Below are 21,201 nucleotides of genomic sequence, written 5' to 3'. Positions count from 1 at the left end.
ACGAGAAGAAGAGAGGGAAAATGGGCAGAGGTGCACAAGGAGATGTTATGTCACTGCAGCAGTACAGCAGTTAAGAGGCAGTTAAGATCTGAAGTCAGAAGAATGAGCATGAGTCCCAGCGCTGCCCCTTATGAGCTATGGGACTTTGGGCAAGTTTCTTAGCCTCTCTATTTCTTCATCTGAAAAATAAGGATGGTAACAACTACCTCATGAACTTGTCATGAGGATTAAACACCAAACACTCACACAGCATGTATTCTGTGCCAGGCACTGTGCTAAATTCCCTGCATACATTAACTCATCCTAGCAACAGCCTTCTGAGTTGGGTGTGTGTTAGTTTTCCATTGCTGCTGTAACAAATGACCATAAATTCAGTGACTTAAAAACAACACAAACTTCTTATACAGCTTAAGAGATTAGAAGTCCTAAAATCAAAGCATTAGCAGGACTACAGTCCTTCAAGAAGCTCTACGGCTAGATCATTCCCTTGTCTTTTCCCAGCTCCTGCCTGCATGCTCATGGCCCCTTCCTGACACTCTGACCATCACTCTGACCTCTGCTTCTGTCTCAGATCTTCCTGTCTGATTCCAACTCTCCTGCCTCCCTCATACAGAGACCCTTGTGATTACAGCAGCCCATTCAGATAACCCAGGATAACCATCCCCAGCTCAAGATCCTTGTCTTCATCACACCTACAAAGTCTCTTTTGCCATCTGAGGCAGCTGTTCACAAGTGCTGGTGATTAGGGCGTGGACATCTCTGAGGAACCAGTATTCCGTTCACCACAGGTACCACAGTTGTTCCCATTTTACAAATGGGAAACTAACATGGGAAGAGATTAAGGAACTTGCCCAAGGTCATGCTTTCCCTCCCAATACATTCCTGCCTCTCAGCGGGTGAATGTTCAGAAAGCTCTTGGAACAGTGCTGGGCACAGGAAGCACTAGGCCAGGTTAACTCTTACTCCCACGCAGTGGTGTTAAAGGTAGAACAGACAATAAGTACTTCAGCTTTAAGTCAGTGATACCAACACCAAAGGCAGGTTGGCCCTCGGCTGGCCCAAGAGTGGCTTTGTCCCCACGCTACTTGGAAGGCCATGAGGTGTGGATGCGGAGTTTAGGATCTGGAGAAAGGAAGCCTCTCCCTCCAGCGGTGGGTCTGGAGTGAGCAGCCTGAGCCTCGTGGTTTGCACGTGCAGGGCGAGGCTAGAGTGAGCAGTTACCCTCACAAGTAGTTGCAGGACTGGGGTGTTAAAGGGGATTCTGTCAGTCGGGGGAAAAAGAAAACCGTTTCATAAACTAAGACACTGTCAGTGTCAGCAGCCTTTGCATATTTGTTGAGTAAAGAAACACTGATTTTTGGTGCTATGATTTGAATAAAACAAGGGATCCTGGAAGAGGAAAATATGCTTTGATCTGCAAAGCCCGGCACTCACTCACCACTGCAGGTCCCCTGTTTGTTGTAAAACCCGTCGCCACAGCTGCTCTGACAGCTGCCCTCCCTCAGCACGTGGAGCGGGTCACTGCAGGCCAGGCAGTGCTTCTCGGCGGGGCCCCAGCAGGCCACACAGGACTCGTGGCAGGCTGCAGGCAAACAGCACAATCAGGGAACAGCCGTAGTAGGAAGGAAAGGCTGTGAGTTTTCTTTCAAATGTTTTAGAATTTATAAGGAGAATGTTGGCTCCTTCAATCCTAAACCACAGGAGAAAAAAAAAACCCACCCCAAAAAATCCTATTTCTGTTGGCCAGAAACACAACTTCAATAAATTATCACTAAGAGAATGAGAACAGGAAATCAGAGGCTTTTGAGCACTGGGAGTCACAGACAAGGGAATCATAATTTTCTAGACATACGTGGTCTGTCTAATGAAATCAGATGGCCCTCCATCACCCTGCGTTTTTCAACCACACAACAAAGTGCCAAGAGGATGACTGCTCTTACCTCCAGCGCATCAAGAATCAGCTAAGGAGGGGTGCCAGGTACCCCAACCCTTGATTAGACCTTGAGGGACCTGGTACTGCTTGGTTCCCCGGGCTCTTTCCCTCCCTTTTCGTCTCTCCACACCCTTCTCTCCCCCAACCCCCGCCGTCTTCCTTCTGTCCTCCCTCACAAATCTTACAACGCAGCCTCTGGTCACCCCCCTCCCCACCCCCGTAGCATCTGCTCTAAACATATATCTTGAGTACGCACGAAGCTTGACTTTCTCTTATACCTTAGATTTCTAAGTATACGTTATTTTTAGACAAAAGTTGTTCCTTTAAGACTTGAAAATGTCCTCCTCTTCCAGCATTTGATTTTTAATTATATTCATGCTTGCTCTTTACCTTAGCAGATCTATAAAGAGAGGACTATTCTGAATGAGTAAATATATTGTTTGGTTAACTGTCCGTATGGCTAACCCCACCCATGCCTCTGTTAATGCATCCTGATTTTCAAAATGTTTGCCTCACAATGGAGCATCATCTATTTTTCAGAGGTACCCATTCTGACCAAAATTGGCAGGGAGAATGCTTTTGCTGGTTACAGGTGACTTGAGAACTATACCTAAGTAACTTAATTAGGGATCCCTTTAGAATCAGAAGAAAGGATGCCTGAATTGAAAATCTTAAGATCCAATCCTCTCCTCAATTCCAGACTGCACAAGAAGGCCTTAATTTCAGACAACTTTTGTCCCCAACAAATTCAGACATAATTGCAAAGTGTGGTAAGTGATAAGAAGAGTGCTTTGACAGAGAATAACAGTTGTAGGACGGAAAGGGATTGACTTTAGGCAGTTCTAAAGGACGAGACGGGACCAGCCCTGGGGAGAGCCAGAGAGCAGCACAAACAAAGCTCTTGAGACGGGAAGGAGCTTGGGAGTTCAAGGAACTGAAGGCTCCCCTTGTGGCTGGACCCAGTGGACATAGTGGGGCACAGTGTTCCTGATTCATGGCTGGAAGGGTAGGCAGGGACCATATCAGACTTGACCTTGGAGACCATGGAAAGAAATTAGGATTTTTATCCTACCTGCAACGGGAGACATGAATGGGCTTTTTAAATAGGATAGACAGAAGCCCTGATTTAGATTTTTAAAAGCTCTCTCTGGCTGCCATGTAGAGAGGGGTTATGGACTTACATGCCAGCAGGGAGACCAGTAGGGAGTCAACGGCTCTGGTCCAGGTAAGAGATGACAATGGCAGATGGAAAGCAGAGGCGGAAGAAAGTTTACTTATTTATTATCTGGTTCCCTCGCTAGACCATAAGGTTCATGAGGGCAGAGTCCGTATCTCTTTTGTTAACTCTGTGCTGAGCACACAGCTCAGTGGCCTACAAACTTCACTTATATTGAACACCTTATTTATAAGTGGTGCCTGAGAACATTGTTTGTGTTGAGATAAGCCACTGACACTACAACGTAACTAAATATGTGGATGCAAAGATCCCGGTGACAAAGTCTACCCTGAATACACATGAAATCTGTCATTCACTTAGTTAGCTCCTCTCTAGTGACTGACTAGAGTCACTATCTGAAGTGTCTATCACTGTTAAGTGCCTCTGCCTTACTGACTCGGGAGCTGATTCAAAGCCATTACCTAAACAAACAAAAACCCAAGTGCATTTCTAAGAAGGCACGCCAGGCTGGTCTGTCTATCAATGTTCAACAGAAGCACGTACTACATGCAAGATGCCGGGCTGGCCTGGGAGGCCTTCCCAGCTCGCCACAGGTAAACACAGTGGCACCAGGGAGTAAGCGCCTGAGGGGATGGCGGGGAGGGGGCAAAAAAGGCAACAGGGGCCAGGTCATGGGGCCAGGGGTAAGGGCTTCGGACTTCATCCCATAAAAGTTTTCATCAGGGCAGAGGAATCAATCGATCAGTTTTGCTTTTGGAGCGCTTACTTTAGAGAGGGTAATTAACTCAAGACATCCTTAAAGGATGAAATCATCTTTATCCAGCGGGCACGGAGATGAGAAATTAAAGCAAAACCCCCAGTTCTTTAGGGGACTGTCTGAAGGCAGTATAGACACTGCTGCACTGGCTGTGAAAACAGTAAAAATACTTCCGACCTGGTTGGTAAACGGCTGTCATTCTGGCCCCCTCCCTGATACTGTGGCTTCCGCCCTGGGAACCCTGGCAGACACCAAGATCCAGCAACCGAAAGGTCTGACACAGGAGAGGGTCTCGGGTCTCCCTCCTTCCGACCGACCTGATCTGTGCCATACTGCTTGTTAAATAGTTTTAATATTGCTCCTGGTACTGCCAATCAAAATGGGGGTCAAAGGCTGAGCAGGATAGAAGCCATAGACTTAGGGATGGCACTCAGGTCCGTCACAAACCGAGCCCTACTTAGCATTTCAGCCCTGCCTTGTGCTACCTCCCTGAAGCAAGCCAGTTTTGTGGAGCAGGGTACCCCAAGCATGCCACGTGCCTGTGCATGGGTTCCAGATGCCCCACACAGGATTGACCGAGTTGGAAATGCCTCTGACCCCTTCCACAGCCCCTGTAATCCTGTTTACACCTGAGAGACCTCCTAAGCTGCTACTTCTTGCAGCTTGGCTGAACTTGTCCAAAGTCAGCTACTCCTTCCTCTGTGTTTCTGCAGCTCTTTGTAGATGCCTCTCGTGTGAGTTATCCTACAGTATTAATTACTCTGTTAATCAATCCCCTTCAATGGAATGTAATATCCTCCAAAATAGGGGCCACCTTTTATCATCTTAAACCCCTGGTATCCAGATTGATTTCTGGTACAAAGTCAGAACTTATTAAATGCACGTTAAATGAATGCACAGCAGATCTTTTCATTGGTTATGGGGGGTTCATCCTGCTACCTTCTACATGGAAACAACTAACCATGAGGTCAAAGCCTGAAGAAATGATATGAAGATGTTAAGATCTAAATTTTATCTAATAAATGCTGGAGTCCAGATCTGCTTATGCTGGCGAATGCTCGCGCTGTATCTGTGTAATTTACCAAATGTGATGCTGGCCCTTCTCTTTTCCATATAGAATAAAAGACGAGACCCACGGCCAGGCAGGACAGCAGAAGGGACTGGTATTTCAACACAGGACTATGCTGAGCTGCCATTTCTTTTCTTGCCCTTTTTTTTTTTTTTGAGCTGTCATTTCTTATAATGACATACTCCCACTGTGTTTTGCAATTGATTTCTAATTTCTCACACTGAACATATGCTACTGCAGATAATCTCTTCTTGCAGGCTTATTTTCCATGTGGATTTTATTGCATTTGGGTTATTACAAAAAATAAAAGGTCAGTCCCTGACTTTTCGCCATAATTTCTCTTAGTGATACATTTCAGATCACCCAGGGTTTGAAGTGTATGTTGTGAAAATTGTGGTAATAAATTAAAACAGAGGACAAATAAGACAAAGCCATCTTCTTATCTCACATGTAGTAGATAATTTATTTAGGAGAGCCCCTGACTTTTCTGGAGCATAACAAGACATGTGTTGGCTTGCTGAGCAATTCATCTCAAAATGAAAAGGAACGAATTACTCTTCTTTTGGCAACCCTATATATTGAAACTCTACTCTAAAAATAACAAACTTCTTTTCTGTACTTGATAATTTTGAAATAGGTTGCTGTCAAAAATGTTAACCTGTGCTACTCCAAGAATAAAATGCAGCCCTTTTCTAGGGACGTGTTAAAACATTTCCTGTGAACTACTTCGGACTTCCAGGAAGCCTTCCCAGATCCCAGGCAGTGGGCACAGATTCCCATGGGCTCAGCCTTCAGTGCAAACTGGCCCTCGGGAAAGAGAAGGAGCCTTGGTTCCCCAACTTTCCCATGGTCTTTTGGAATATGTTCACCTGCCATCACCAGGGAATCAGCACCCTTGATCAGCAGACCTTTTCAGAATCACCCGTGAGGCTGCAGTTCACATTTCCTAAATGCCAAGAAGTTTCCACTCGCCATTAGATAAAACAGCCCAAAATCCAGGCACAAGCAAGGACATCATACACAAGGCAAATTCCTTCATCCTGTCCCTTATCCATTTTGTGACAACTGATAACTTTCATTCACATCTCACAAATGACTAGGAAGTACTTGCCAAGTTTTAAAGTATTATCAGGAGACAATGGGTCAATTTCCAGTAAGAAGCTCTTGCTGGATGCAAAAATGTTCTGTCTTAAACTCAACTTCACTGTTGCTTGCTTTCCTAACCTGTAAAGGGGGAGTAATAATATTTGTTGTACTTCATTCATGGGGATTTGGTGAGACGACATGTTTGAGAAAGCAGAGAATGTTGCCTGTGATCACACAAGTGGCACACCCTGCGAGATCCAGCAAATCTTGCTTCAATTGGCATCAAAAGCCAAGTGATTAGAAAGGATGCAAATTAAAATGTAACGCAAGGCAGAAGAGGAAAGGACAACAAAGACTCTGGGAAAGGGAGGTCCGCTCAGAACGGGAGCGGAGGGAAGTAATGGAAAAGCCCGCAGGAATTATTCCAGCAGTTACATAAAGGGGCTCCAGCCTCTCCCAGAGTCCCAGACCCTGGAGCTCTTTTCTTGCAATTGCTGCAAAACCTCAACAAAAGCCCTTTGGAAAGTGACTGAGAATAGCTCTGTGAAAGTCATGGTGAAGCCCAGATGCCGGGCAGACTGTGCTCCATTCCCCGCATTACGGTCTCATCTGAGGCCAAGGCTACTAGTCTAGGAGGCACAAATGCCAGACAAATCTAAAAGGAGAAGTTCACTGAGTCATCATCATTTTTGATTCTTTTCCTACCAACTGCTTTTGTCCCCTGTCTAGTTTCTGCCCTCAACCTTCCTCCCTGGGCCAGCAGAAAACTTTACACTCTGAAATTGGAATGTCTGGTCTCCACATGTTCTGAAAACCCCTATGTTCTTAAGAGACTTCGTAATAGAAAAAATATCAACACATGAAAAGAATCTGCAGCCTCATGAATAACCAGAGATATGCAAATTTCACAGGAGAGCAGCAGCTAGGTGCAATGGATTGGATGTGCACATAGCAACGGGTATCCATCTCAGAAACAGTGCTTGGTGAGGGAAAAAAAAGTAAATGAACGGTTCATCCATTGTAACAAAGGTACCACTTGGTGGGGGATGTGGATAATGGGGGAGGCTATGTATGCATGGTGGCAGGGAGTGAATGGGAGATCTCTGTGCTTTCCTTTTATTTTTGCTGTGAACTTGACAGCTGCTCTAAAAAAGTCTTTAAAATTAAGAAAAGGAAAAGGATGAGATATCTACCTAGTAATATGTATGAATATTTAAAGTACATACATACAAGACTGTAAGAACACATACATATTAAAAATCCACATTAAATTGCATTAGAATAGTTATCTAAGTGGGGAGCTGGGGAGAAGGAAAGTGAGAATAGGCTACAGGAACAAAAGGAGTGGGCGGACAGGCAGGCAGACAGGCAGGCAGACAGACAGATAAACAGGAGAATGGCCTGGCCCAGGCCACTGATGAAAGAGGGCCATGAACAGATATATATGGTAAATCAACGTCCTTCATATAAATCCCCAAAATAAGTATAACTAAATAAATAAACAAGATTGCTTTTTACATCAATCAAGTTGACAAAGTTAAGAAGACTCCTAACACCTCATATTGACAAGGGTGGTGGGAGGGAGGCACTCTCGTGTGCTTCCAGTAGGAGTGCAAACTACAACTTCTTTAAAAGAGAGTAATATATTAGTATGTGTTGAAAACTTAAAAATGTACATATATACACTTGGACCCAGCAATCACCTAAGAATTTACCTTAATCAAACATATTTACCACAATTTCTATTCAAAATGTTTACATCGTGGTTATGACAATGGAAAAATTAGGAAGCAGCGCCAAACAACAGAGGCTTGGCTAAATGAATTCTTAGATGGCTACAGATGGAAAGTTATACAACAGCTTTAAAAGATGTTGTAGACAGATAATAAATAACACGGGGAAAGCAGGCAATAAAACTATACATAGAGTGTGATTTCACTGTTGAAAAATAAATAAATGCTTCTATGTCTGTCTGTGTACACAACACACACACACAGGACATAAATTAGGAAGACATTCATCACAATACTAACAGCCATGATTTGGGAGAGCCTGAGTCAGGGATTTTCACTGATTTTGACGTGCCTTGAATTTCACTGAGTTTATTAAATGAATTCATTTGCTACTTATGGGCAAAAATGACTAAAGGAGAAAAAAAAACCTGAAGTCCTTTTCCCTAAGGCACATGCTGGGTAAATAGTTAATCTATTAACCACATTCGTGATACAGCTGAATGATTTACTCGTCTTGGGTGACGTATCTGAATTTTTAGCATAGTCTTTTGTAGACATTGAGCTTGAACTGAAGGAACGACCTCCCAGCTGACAGAGGCTTTGGCAGGTCCACATGGGGAGAGATTTACAAGCAGGCTAGCTTTTTGTTGGTACTTAAGTCAGAGGATAAAGGCAGACATTTGGCTCTTCAGGAACACCCTCAAGTTATCCTTTCGGTCTGCTGACCCATGCCCACTTCATCCCTAAATCTACAATACAGCAGCACCCTACCCTGCCCCCCCACCCCCCGGTTTTCAAATACAGTAACCACCTAGGCATGTAGCTGGATGAGCCAAACAGAACTCTTAGATTCCACTCATCCACTGTGACCACTGGCCACCCTTGGCTGCTAAGACCCCCTGGGTTTTTCCCCAGCCCCTGTTAATTAAATGGTTATTGATTTTCCCAGTAATCCCTCGAGTCCACTTGTCTATAGAAACTGAAGAGTCAAAGGAGGGACCACCAACCCAAACCGAGCTGATGGGTGAGTTCTCAGACTTCTTGGCTCACGGGCACAGCCTGCTCAGATCTGGGCAGCGACAGCATGGAGGTGCTGGGCGCTCTGCGGGCAGCACAAAAAGGGAGCAGGGGTGGAACAGGGAGAGTGCTGGGGTGGGGAATGCAGAAGGGAGAGAAGGAATGTACGCCACACAGTCTCGCTAAAATAACTGAGAGCCCTAGGAATTGGGCGGGGAGCCAGAAGACTTGTCGCTACTTTGTAATCCAGAGCTGAAATATTTTGGGGTTCAGATTTGTCAGGAAGAATGGGATCTGTCTGGAAGATAAACTCCCTGCCACTTGTGACGGGCTTTCCCTGCTGGTACCTGATCCTTTTGTTCCATCGTGTCTTCTGGCAAACACAGCAAGGGCCTATAAGCAGCACAGACAAATGCCAAACACAGCCTGCTGCAGCAGAGGTCCCAGGCAAGACACCACCAGCTGCTGCTGCTTTCTTCTCTCCACGTATCCTTTACAAGAATGTCCAACGAGGGAGGGGATTTGGAATCCCATTGTCACCTGCTTCACTGGGTCTAGTTTACTCAAGAAACATACTTTCTAGGAGGCCATCCAGTTGTCCTCCCTTCTGAATGGCTTAAAGCACTCCACGGAGGCTACCCAAGTTCCAGGGACAATTGTGGGTTTTTTTTGTTTACTTTGTTGTTTATTTGCTTTTTGTTTTTTGTTTTTTTTTTTTTAAAGAATCACCCTTTCGGCACTGATAAGGCACTCAACTATCTTAAAGGGGAGGTAAATGAAGATAAGAAAAAGAGGGTGGGGAAAACAAGATTCTGTAATTTTCCTGAGGCCACCCCTAGCGAGGAATTGCTGACGGGGAGTAGATACCAGAAGCTGAATGGAAGTCCAGTCACAGGTGAGCCAGAGTCTAGGCATGCCCCTACATTCCCATGCTTTCTACTCTGTGTGATGGTTTAAATCACACTTTTTTCAATCAAAAATTGTTCCAAGGGCCTTACATGTGCTTATCATTGTAGGGAATTCAGGAGTGTAAGACCTGTCCTTGTCTCAATGATCAGTCACGTCCTGTAATAAACCTTTTAAATTGTCTTTATAGCACTGCAAGCAATGGGTTCAAATTGTGGTGACCACTGGGAACGATCTTATTTCTTTCTTTATTTACTGACACTCTCCTCCCATTGAGAAAGTAAGTTCCTGAGCCACAACGCAGTTTTCTGTCAGTTCACTGCTGTATCCCAGGGCCTGGGATGTGGAAGAGGCTCAGCGAATACTCGTTGCCTGAACAGAATGGAGGAGACAGGAATATCACGTGAAGCAGTCAGTCCCCTTCACAAGACACTCGGTAATTAAGTGAGAGACCACAATTGCTGTAGAATACTAGAGGTTTGAATGTGCATGGGATTTAGAGAGCGGGACAAAATGAGTCAAGACAGTGTGGTTGGAGGTGCTGGGCCCCAAACTGAGTATGTGAAATTGAGACCATTCTGGGGGATGCTGGAGGGGCCATGGAGGATACTAGCTTGACAGTCAGTGACTGTCCCACCAGAACAAGGAGGGCTCCTGTCTTCTTGAGGATTTCAGAACAGCAGTTTTGAGACAGGATGGAAGGGGGCAGGGCACAGCCATTCAAGGAATGCTATAGCAATTAACATCAAAATGGTGGAAGGTTCAACCCCCAGGAGGCCTTGAGGCTCAGGATGATGAGAGATTTAACTTCTAGTAGATCTTGAGCTTCATTATGTGTCTATTGTAATAATTAGCATGGTGAATAACACACCCACAGGCACCATGGCAGTCCCAAGGCTAGCCACAAAAGGTCAAAGAGTGGGAAATGGCCAACTTCCTGGGAATCCCAGCCCCTTCCCCAGGCTACTTAGCCTGGTCCTTCCACTTATTAGCGTATGAAGCCACCAAACCCATAAAAACTAGCAACACAGTGCCTCGAGGCCGCCCCTCTCTCTCCCTCTTCGGAGACAGTCCACACTCTGTCTATGGAGTGTGTACTTACTTTCAATCTGAGCACCCAACCCCCACACCTCGTGGCCTTTCTCTTGCCTTTCAATGTATCTCTCTGAATAAATCTACCTTCACTCAGCTGTGGCTCACTCTTGAATTCTTTCCTGCGAAAAGCCAAGGACCCACACTTGGCGGGGTGCGTCCCAGGGGCTCAACCGAAGCCTGGCACACAGCCCTTCTCATGCCCCACATCCATTTTCCCACATCAGTTTCATAAATGCCTTTGCCAAGAGGTTTGTCCTGGGCACGGCTAGGCTGGGCTAAGCCACTTGTGGAATATAATGCCCCCCCATCAAGTGCTGCTCTGGACTGGGCTCCGAGGGCTCCGTGCTTCACAGCTGCAAAGTGTTGGGCTGCTCCAGTCAAGCGAAATTCCAACAAATGATTCACGTTAGAAATTCCTCAGCTCAAACTACAGCTTTTAAGCCTCAGCTAGGTCAGCATCGTATATGCAAATTTTACAGGTTTTCTTAGCAAAAGTTTTCTCTGTAAATATAAGAAACAGGTAATTCCAGATTCATTTAATCAAAGCTTTTAAAGAAAATAAAACAATTTTAACTTGGGATGAATAAATTGCTCTCTGTATTATATTTACTACTCCATAATGTATAAAACCTATTATAAATCTGACACAAATGGCACAAAACTCTTTTGTTTCCTAATGCAAGCTATCTGATTTTCATTTGCATAAATTAAAAAATAAAGGAACAGATTTGATGATGACAATAGCCGCCTTTTGTTGTTCACATACTATGGGTCAGTCATGTTTACATTTTCACACATCTTTTCTAACTTCATGTTAATGATTTAAAGTAGATAATATTATCCCCACTTTCCAGTTGATGAAACTGAGGCTCAAAGTGGTTAAATGACCTGCCCAAAGCCATATAAGCAGTAAGTGGTGGAGCTGAGATTCAAAATGAGCCTGCCTTGCACAAACCTATAAAAAATTCAATTGCCTGATTCTCTAAGTTTCAAAATCTAAGACCACACAGCAATCAGATACAGACTAAGCTGCACAGGTTTTTGTGTTTGTATTTTTATTTTTTCACATCTCTGTAAGCAGCAGATAACCCTGCCTTGATTGCCAGCTCACTGTGGGCAAATACGGAGTCTCACCTTCTTATCCTCTAGACTGTGAGCAGTGGCAAAGAGAAGGAATGGAGGAGCTGGAGAACGGAAAAGAATGACAATAGGAAGCAGAAATCCAAGCCTCCTAACGTACATGGAGGGCTTACAGGTGCCAGGCGCCATCCTAAACGATAGATGTGAATTTGCTCATTTAATCTGCACAGCAGTGCTATACAGCAGATATCCCTGTCCCTGCTGTAGCCATAGGCCACTGCAGCACGGAGCTAAAGAATATGCTGTTCGAAGTGACAGAACCAAGATTGGAATCCTTGGCTCCCAAGTCTACGGTCTTGAGCACCCTGTCCCCATCCCTCTCACCTCTGGATCTGCAGGATGAAGGCAGCCCTTGCCAGGGAGTACACACGGCTCCATCCTCAAACGTTTGTGAATACTGGGAGTTTTAAGCTGACAAACCAGACATTGATGCACATATAAAAATGAAATAAATTCTACTTTTTGTCTACTCAAAACCTAGTCTTGAGTTACTCATTTTAAACTAATCTTGCATGATGTGTGTTAGTGTAGTTGTTTTATTTATTTATTTATTTATTACTTTTTATTGAAATATGGTTGATTTACAATGTTTTGGGTATAAAGCAAAGTGATTCAGTTATACACATACATATATTTTTTCAGATTCTTTTCTACTATAGGTTATTATATTTCATATATTTCCACGTGCTATACAGGTCCTTGTTGTTTGTCTACTTTATATACAGTAGTGTATATCTGTTAATCTCAAATTTCTAATTTATCCCTCCCTCCCTTTCCTCTTTGGTAACCATAAGTTGGTTTTCTATGTCTGTGAGTTAGTGTGGTTGTTTTAACTTCTCTTCTTATGGGTTCTTATAGCTATGATTTTCATGCACAGTTCAATAGTGCCACCAGAGTGAAACAGAGGTTCACTGAAAAGAGGGGCAAGACAGGCAAGGAAGAATGTTCTTGGGATGGGCAAGCTCAGTCTGGATCCAGATTAAGATATAAAACCAGGGCCTCTAAGAAGAGGTAATGGAACTACCACTCTGGTAGAGAGAATACAGTAAGCCCAGGACAAGTGGTACCCAAGAGCCACGCGGGGAGGGTGCCAGGTCATGCGGTACGGGGAGAAGGGCAAAGAGCACCCACACCCAGGTCAAGCCTGACCATCAGGCTGGGGCTGATTAAGAGACGGGCTGCTGATTCCTGGAAATGGCTCACAACAGGACAGGTGGCAAAAACCAAAGCAGAACCCCCAATCTTAGGACCTGACGTCCATGGGGTCAAGAAGGGACATTAGACCAGATCTTCATGGTGGCAAAGGAAGCCTAGGGGATAAGGCAGAAGCCTGAGCCCTAGGCCTGAAAGATGAGTTTGGGGCATTACGAGGGAGATTACTCCTTGGTCCTACCCACTGTGGGAAAGAAGCAACTTACATACTCCTGTCCTCAGTTTACACTGGTATAAAACCTGGGTGGTACGGAGCCTTCAGGTAAAGCAATCAAGGCATCAAACTCTCAAGTTGGGGAAGGCAGAGGAAATGAAGCAGTGACTGTGGGGGGGCACATAATGTGATCTATATTTATAACACTACTCAGTTTAATCAAGCACAAGAACATAACAATAATATTAATACATGCACACATATGTGCACCTTTGTAGGCATATCTGTGTGTGTGTGCATATACATATATGTATATTCCATAAAACTCAAGGGAAAGGGGACAACGATAAAGGCCCCTAAGGATGAAGTTCTCTGGCAGGACTTAGAGTCTCTTTTCACCCCTCTCTGGTTTACAAGCTCCCACTCTTATTGAAGAGTCGTGTGTCTATGTGCCACTTGGCTCTGCCCCTTATCTCTCACTCTGCCCTGTGTTCAACATAGTGAGCATGAATATTAATCAGGTAATTTCTGGTAATGAGTTTCCTCAGCACAGTGTTCACTTTCTTTTGGTTTTGATGGGTCACTAAAGTGGCAAGTGATGCCAGTCATAAAATAAGTGACCCTGCCAAAAGGAATCAACCCAGAAAAACCTGTTGTTACCAGAACATGACCGGCTTCATTTTGAAATGTTTAGCACTTTCTGGAAGAGCGCTGGCTGACTGACCGACTTCTAAGGTCAATGGTGAAAAGTTACCAAAAATGGTACAAGTTATGGATACTGCAAAAAATTCATATAATGAGAAAGCTTATTTGGAAAGATTATTTGGGCAGTCTTGGCATCAAAACAGTATATAGAAATTGATCACAAGTTTAGCTTTAATTTTTAAGATCATTCTCTCTCTCTCTTCTCCCTCCTCTTGCTCTCTTCTTCCCTCTCATTTTGCTCTCTTCTTTCATTTTATGCATAAAAATGCAACCAGGCTGAACTAAAGCAAATTGGTTTAATTCCCTGGAGGGAGCATGAGCAAATTTCCCAGCAACTTTCTGCGAAGGCATTTGTGTGCAGGGATGTGGATGGAGCGTGGAAGCAGCCAGCTACATACACCAGTAATCAAATGAAACAGTACTCATTTCAAAGTGCCCTGAAACAGCATTAACACTATCAGCTAAAACACTGGGCTTGGGGAAAAGGTATGTGCCCCACTGCGCCCCCCCAAAAAAGAGAAAGAAAGAAAAAAGTAAACATGTAGGTGGGACGCGGGGCAGGGGGTGGAGGTGGAATGGAGGGAAGAGTCAAATCTAGGGGGAATTAATTCCCTTTCAAAGGCAAACCTGTCGGAGGGCTAGCAGGAGGTCTCTTTGATGGGCTGGAAGAAGGGAGTAAAGAGTACATTCAATAATTTCATCAAATTGAAATTTCAGCAGTTTACCTAAATTGCCAATCCATTAGACACTTATAAAAGCGTTTGTATGTGCCCACTTTGAGCCTGACCTAAAATAACAGGTAAACAGAACATGGTAAGTAATACAATTAAGAGTTCTTTTCTCTTTCAGGGCTGAGACCTCTGTTGAAACACTGGTCCTTCAAGGATCACCAAGGGGTAGTACATTCCTTTATTCCTCAAACACTTGTTCAACAAATGTTGAACTAATCGGAACCCTTCCTGCGTCCCTTGATGTCGGGGATACAGAAATACGGAAGAATTCTTACACATCTCAAGGAGCCCCCAAGCCGGACTGAGAAGCTAGCATGCTTCCATTTCTGTAATGTGACTGGCTCCAGGCCCCACTCTGCTCACATCTGCATGATGTGCACAGTACCAGTGTTTCCTCCCACGATGCTTTCCACAATCCCGTGGACTCCCCTTATGACCATGACCTGGAGTGGAAGCGGCCATCAGCCTCCCCGACAGAGGACCTTCACCTGGCCTTGAAGCTCAGTCAGCCGGCAAGCCTGTGAATACCATGCACTGCGCTTTTAACATTTTCCCTCCAAGTGATTTTCCTGAAAATCTAACCAAGGGCATGAAAGAGAGGATCATATCAGCTGAGCCTCAGACTGGCCCACCTCCCGCTTCTCAGCTGCAGAGCCTAGCTACCACGGTTCCCTGGTATGACGTCCAAGACCCTCCCTCTGGCCCATCTGCCTCTTCAGGTTTACCTGACACTGCACATCCTGCCTTAGGTTCGGGGCACATCTGACTCCCGGTCTCTCCCCAAAGACAAACTTAGGATTCTGCCTCTTGTCTTTGCTTTCACCATCACCTCCTTCCCCTATTTCTGCATTTAAAAAATTCTTTATACATTTACTTTTTTACTTTATACCCATGAGTATAATCACTATTGAAAAAAATGGTCAAGTATAAACAAACAAATTATATTATGAGCATTCCTACTTTCAGGGAAGTTATGATATTAAGAATTTCAACTAGGTCTTAATTAGCAATATAAAATTAAAAGTATAAAAAAAAGCAGGCATACATAGCCACTAAAGTAACAGACACTAGTATGTGTGCTAAGTACGCAGATGCTCAAGTGGAACAAACTTAAAAGCCCGCTTTTGTTTTGTTTGTCCAAGTTTGTTATTATGATGTCACTTTTTTATTTCCGCTTCCCCCTCTCTCTTTAGGCGACAATAAAGTTTTAAAATATACAGATGTATTTTCCCCTTCGTTTTCAAGTAAACCCTGTGTACTTACACGACGAAGCAATCTAACTTACAACATAACAGCAACTGGAACCAAAAGTATGATGTTAATTAGTGTCCCAGTGCCCCCAGACATGTGTAAAAGGACTTCCAGAAATCGTATCACACACATGTCCCTAAAGCTCCAATAAAATTATAAAAACAATGTGTGTCAGCTCTCTCACCCACTGTTCTCAAGCCATCTGGAGTGTCATTCAGAATCTCTTCTCCTACTTACAGCTGCGGGTGGCCCGGGATAACCGGGGAGAGGGGGTGGCCTTCTCGGGGGCCGGGTAGGTGATTACCTGCACAGGAGTGGCGGTCTTGGTAGAAGCCGTTCCCACAGGAGGACACACACTGGCCGTCCTGCATCAGCAGGGGAGGCTGGCAGGACGAGCACTCCAGGCCGCTGGTGCACGTGGAGCACTGGGGCTGGCAGGCTAGCTCCAGACAAGGTTGGGAGAAAGGGAAAGGGAACCTCTGATTAGCTCACTGGCATCACCCCGATGCCGATTCCCACACCGCCCCATTCTGAGGCTCTGAGACACAGGGAAGAAGACAGGCTGGAAAATAATGTTACCACCGTCATTTATGTAGCACATATTTCACACCAGGCACTGTGCAAAGTGCTTTACGTGTATGGATGCGTTTAATCTTCACAACTCCATGAGGCAGACAGTATTAACCCCAATGTTACAGATGAGGAACAAACTGACAGGCTAAGTAACCTGCCCAAGGTCAAGGTCCCATGAAGCTGGCACTTGCAGCCAGGCAGTTAGGCTCAGAGGTCTGTGCTCTTTTCTTCTTATCCAATGCCCCCAATATCCTTCTCATTCAACCATTTTACAAGAGTATCCCTTATGGCAAAGACATAAATAACTTCCCAAAAGGCTGAAGATTATGAATCAGGAGAGAAAGTAGGGAGAAGTGAATAATTACAAAAATAATAAAAACCAGTTGACCTTTATTGAGGCCTGACTATATCCTGGACACTATTCTAGGCACTTTACATGTATTGACACATGTAATCCTCACAAGACCCTCCTTGTACCACAAGGTACGTGTATTACCCCACTTCACAGGTAAGAATACTGAGGCACTGAGAAGTTAACTACTTACAGCCAGGGTATGAACTTACACACTGTTAAATGGTTAATTAACCCCAAGAGTCTGAGATAGGAGGAAAAGCAACTATGATTTGGCCTCAACCAAGCCAAATTCTCCCAGCTAAGTGCTCCTTCTCAGAAGTACTATAGGATCCTGCGGTAACCCAAAAGAGATAAGCTCTGTTACCAATTATCTATGTGATATTAAGCAAGCCAGCTAGTCCTCTGGCCCACAGGTTCCTCATTTGCAAAATGAGAAAGTTCTAGTAAGTGATCTCGAAGGTCTGTGTCAACTCTGAAGCTCTACCTGGATTAACTGAGCGTTTTTATGAATGACATCAGGCATCCTGATGGCATTACTACCCTTTAAAGTCTTCGAAAATAAAAAATCGAGCCATGAATACCTAGCAAGCATCTGACCACCCAATCATCTATCTCCCAGTCATCTAAGTGTGGAAACACCTGCAAAATGTCAGAAGAAAGAGACCTGCAAGTAAAGAGGTCGAGGAGCCTAAAGATGATGTTACCACCTTCTGTTGGTTTTTGGAAATTGTGCATTTCCTGCATCATGACCCCCTCCTGTACAACAGTGAGCCTCTGTCCCTCTCTGGGCTGTCTGCATGGAGCCATACCTAAACAGAGGGCACCAGCTTGATAAAATCCCAGGCCACAGCTGTGCACACACCGTCCGTTCCGCAACAACTTTGTAGGGTCCTGACACAGGTCACAGTGGTCCGGAGACTGAGAGCAGGTCAAGCAGTCTGGGTGGCAATGAACTACAATCAAGGGCAAAGAGGAGAACTCAGTGGAGAACATGTGATTTCTCTCACATCTTGTGACAAAGGATCTACAGGGTATATGGACCTGTACAGTATAGAGAATAGAAAACTCTGGAACTTGGGTATGAAAAAGGACCCCAAATAGCAAAACTGATTTCAATGCAAAATTTCAAGGAATCATTCCTTGTCTAAAATGCTATCACTGTCTCCTCTACCCCAAATTGAAGACTCTAAAATCATTACCAAACCTTCCCCGTTAATGCCTCTACCTCTTGAAACAGGAATGACTAGCTCCATAAAGATGATTAAAGCAGAATCAATAATTTATCATTTCTTAGATGTTCTTCTTAAGCTTTGGTGTACATAAAAAGACATAAAACCTACAATGTTTAAGAACAGTTGTTATTTTCCAAAATATTTTATATATATATATAGCCAGTTTTCTTCTTTTTCTCCAAAATTTCAAATCTCATTCTCAGTAATTGGGATCATCCCTGAACTTGGTAGTAATTGTCAGCAAAGGACTTCTTTCAGGTTTCAAAGTTGTCAAGGACCTGATTTTCAAGGAATGGTATGTTATAATATGCCAGATGTTCGTTTTGGAAAGCCCAGAGAGCCACTTCGGTGAGGATAATGTAATGAAACCAGAGCGTTGCTATGCTTTTCCCATGATAAACTCTTCCCAGAAACACTGATTAGCCAAAATAAGGTGAGTGCGGTAAGAGCAACTGCCAGTGTGAAAAGGTGCAACCCACAGATGACAACAATTAATTATGAAGTATGAACGAAAGGAAATGCCACTTCTCCAAGAGAGAATGAGCTTATAGGCAAATTACTGCTCAGCCAGAGCAACTCCAGCACTTGCCAACAATTATTAACTGGAACTAATTCAACCCCAGGTGATTTGAAAGCAGAGTTGCAGAACAAGTAGATAAAATTTTCTTTTGGAAGAAATTAATGAGTCTTTAAACTTCAAAAACCCATTTGAGCACTCCAAAAGGAAACATCTGTTTAACAGTTCACCTTAAAAAAAGGAATATCCATAACAAACTTCCAGCAATTCTTAGATCGTCAACAGTGGAAGAGTCGTAACACGTATATTTGCCTTTACAAGTTTTCAAACATTCAGTTATTTGATTTTCACAATAATTTTGCAAGATAGCTAAGGCACGTCTTATCAGCAAGAACATAAGATTCAGAGAGGGTCAAGGACTTGTGCAAGGTCATATACTCATAATCAGTTGAATTTGGCAAACACATGGACAAAGATTAATTAGCATCATTTGTTAGAAAAATTAAGAAGAAACAAACGAACAAACCCAGTGGGTTTAGTCAAAGAAAAAGCAGCAAGGGGTTGGAGGAGAGATCTCTCTGAATTTTTTGGCAGTAGAATTATCTCAGCAGAAATAAACTGGACATGGACCCACCTGATGTACACTCTGGACAGCACTGTCCCTTCGCCACCTGGGCTAGCGTGGCTACTGGACATGGAGGACAAGAGGGCTTGTAGCAAGTCACCTGAGTCCCCCGGCACTCACACACCTTGCAAGGGCCATCCTCCCATGTCGCCCCCTCCTACAGGACACAGTAAAGAATGGTGTTGTTATCAGGGTGCAGAGATTCAGAAGTCAGTTTGCTGGTGGAGAACGTATAATTTCCGTAAGAGACAAAGTGAAGGCTCGTGATCAGTACCATGGCAAACCCAGCTCTGAAACAGGACAGCAGTAGAAGAGTCCTAAGTTTAAAGGATAGCACTTCTCCTTTGTTTATAATTGGTTTATTCTGATGTAGAACCTAGGCAGAAAGGTAAAGTGCAAAAGCATTGTGGGGCTTCCAAAACAAGCAAGAAGCATCTAACACTTGATTCTCAACATATCTCACAAAACAACAACAACAACAACAACAAAAACCTCCAGAGGGGATTACTATGTACCTAGTGATTAGCAGGTACATTAAATACAATCTTTATAACAGTAGGAAACTGGTTAAAACTCTGAATTTCCTTATTGTTACTACAGTAAGAATAACACTAGGTCATCGTGTTCTTAGAATGACAGCTCTCATGTGTCCACTTTTTGTGGGCTGTGGATGTGCCATGGGCTTTCTTCCACTCAGTATTCTTCTCGGCCAAGCAAATTAGGGTAATAAACATTAGTAATTTGACAGAGAGTCCAAAGTGAATTATAAAGAGCAGTTCCTTTTTGCTCGCTGTCCTACTCACCCTGGAGATGAAAAAGAGAGACAAAGGTTCCTACCAGAACGTTTGGGGAGATGAAGGAGGTAAAACTGAAGAGAATAAAAGAGCATATTTTAAACTAAAGCTTTGATAAAATGCTTATGAAGCCCACTGATGTTAAGTATTCCAAACAATTAATGTGACAGTATTTAGCAACAGTGAATGACAATGTTAGGAAAATGAGGACTATTATCTTGGGGAGGTAGAAGTGCTTTCCTCCCATTTCAAGACAAACTGGATTCCTGACCCCCTTATTCTATAACCTCCAAAACTGTAAGCTTGCTCGTGTGAACAAACATGCTTGCACTTTCCCTTAAAAAGAAACAACATCGTAGTCCCGCAAACAACGTACACAGAACGAACACCCCCCAGACCGAAGAAGCTCTCTCTCTAATGCTTGGCGGTACTGGAAATTGGGCTGACAGTTAAACTGAGTTTTCCAAGCCAAAAAAAATCAGGAGAAAATCATCACAAAAAAGAGAAAGGTGTAGGGGCTTGTAGCTGGGGAAGTATTCATTATGAATTGTCGGGTGGGGGAGAGCTAAAGAAAGGAGGAAAAGTTCAGTGAGTCAAAGTCTTACTTTCATTATGATTTTTTTTTAAGTCAACCCACTTATTGGAGATTGGTAGATCATTTTTGGGAGGTCTCACTTGAGGGAAATCAAACACAAGCTAGATATCTGTAGATATTGAGGCAGAGAGCTACAGGGCATTAGACGTGCAGTTTTGGGTCTTCTGGGTTTGCCTCATGTGATCGAAACTAACCAGAGACTATGGCAATTACATTTTCTTTTTTCCAGTTTTTAAAATTTTTTAAAAAATCGAAGTATAGTTGATTTACAATGTTGTGTTAGCTCCTGGTGTACAGCACAGTGACTCAGTTACACGTATCAGTGTGATTTTTAATCCTAGACCACAGTGCCATCAAATATGACTGTTAAAAATATAAAGGCATTAAGGTTCCCCAGGACAGTTTACACAAATCATTGCTTAAAACAATTTTATACATGTTGATGTACAAGCTAAACATCTATACTTACTGCAATACGTTTAACTTTACTTGCATTTGAGGACATCTAGGAACGAGAGAAATGTATTTATTAGATCACTAAAAG

The 21,201-nt window shown here is 43.6% G+C and overlaps 1 protein-coding gene across 1 annotated transcript in view; it reads right to left on the bottom strand.

The window, feature by feature from the left end:
- The window catches only part of FRAS1 (Fraser extracellular matrix complex subunit 1), a 398,805-nt gene that overhangs the window by 192,946 nt on the left and 184,658 nt on the right, over positions 1-21,201 (bottom strand). Inside the window, exons 11-15 of the mRNA XM_006198228.4 lie at positions 21,127-21,162; positions 19,278-19,425; positions 17,704-17,847; positions 16,271-16,405; positions 1,439-1,582 (exon numbers count right to left, since the gene is read on the bottom strand). Of these exons, the coding sequence (XP_006198290.1) occupies positions 1,439-1,582; positions 16,271-16,405; positions 17,704-17,847; positions 19,278-19,425; positions 21,127-21,162 (607 nt within the window). The remainder of the gene's footprint in view (positions 1-1,438; positions 1,583-16,270; positions 16,406-17,703; positions 17,848-19,277; positions 19,426-21,126; positions 21,163-21,201) is intronic.

Source organism: Vicugna pacos, chromosome 2 (genome assembly GCF_048564905.1).
Source record: "Vicugna pacos chromosome 2, VicPac4, whole genome shotgun sequence".
NCBI lineage: Eukaryota > Metazoa > Chordata > Mammalia > Artiodactyla > Camelidae > Vicugna > Vicugna pacos.
This window is presented reverse-complemented; position numbering and strand designations above follow the sequence as displayed.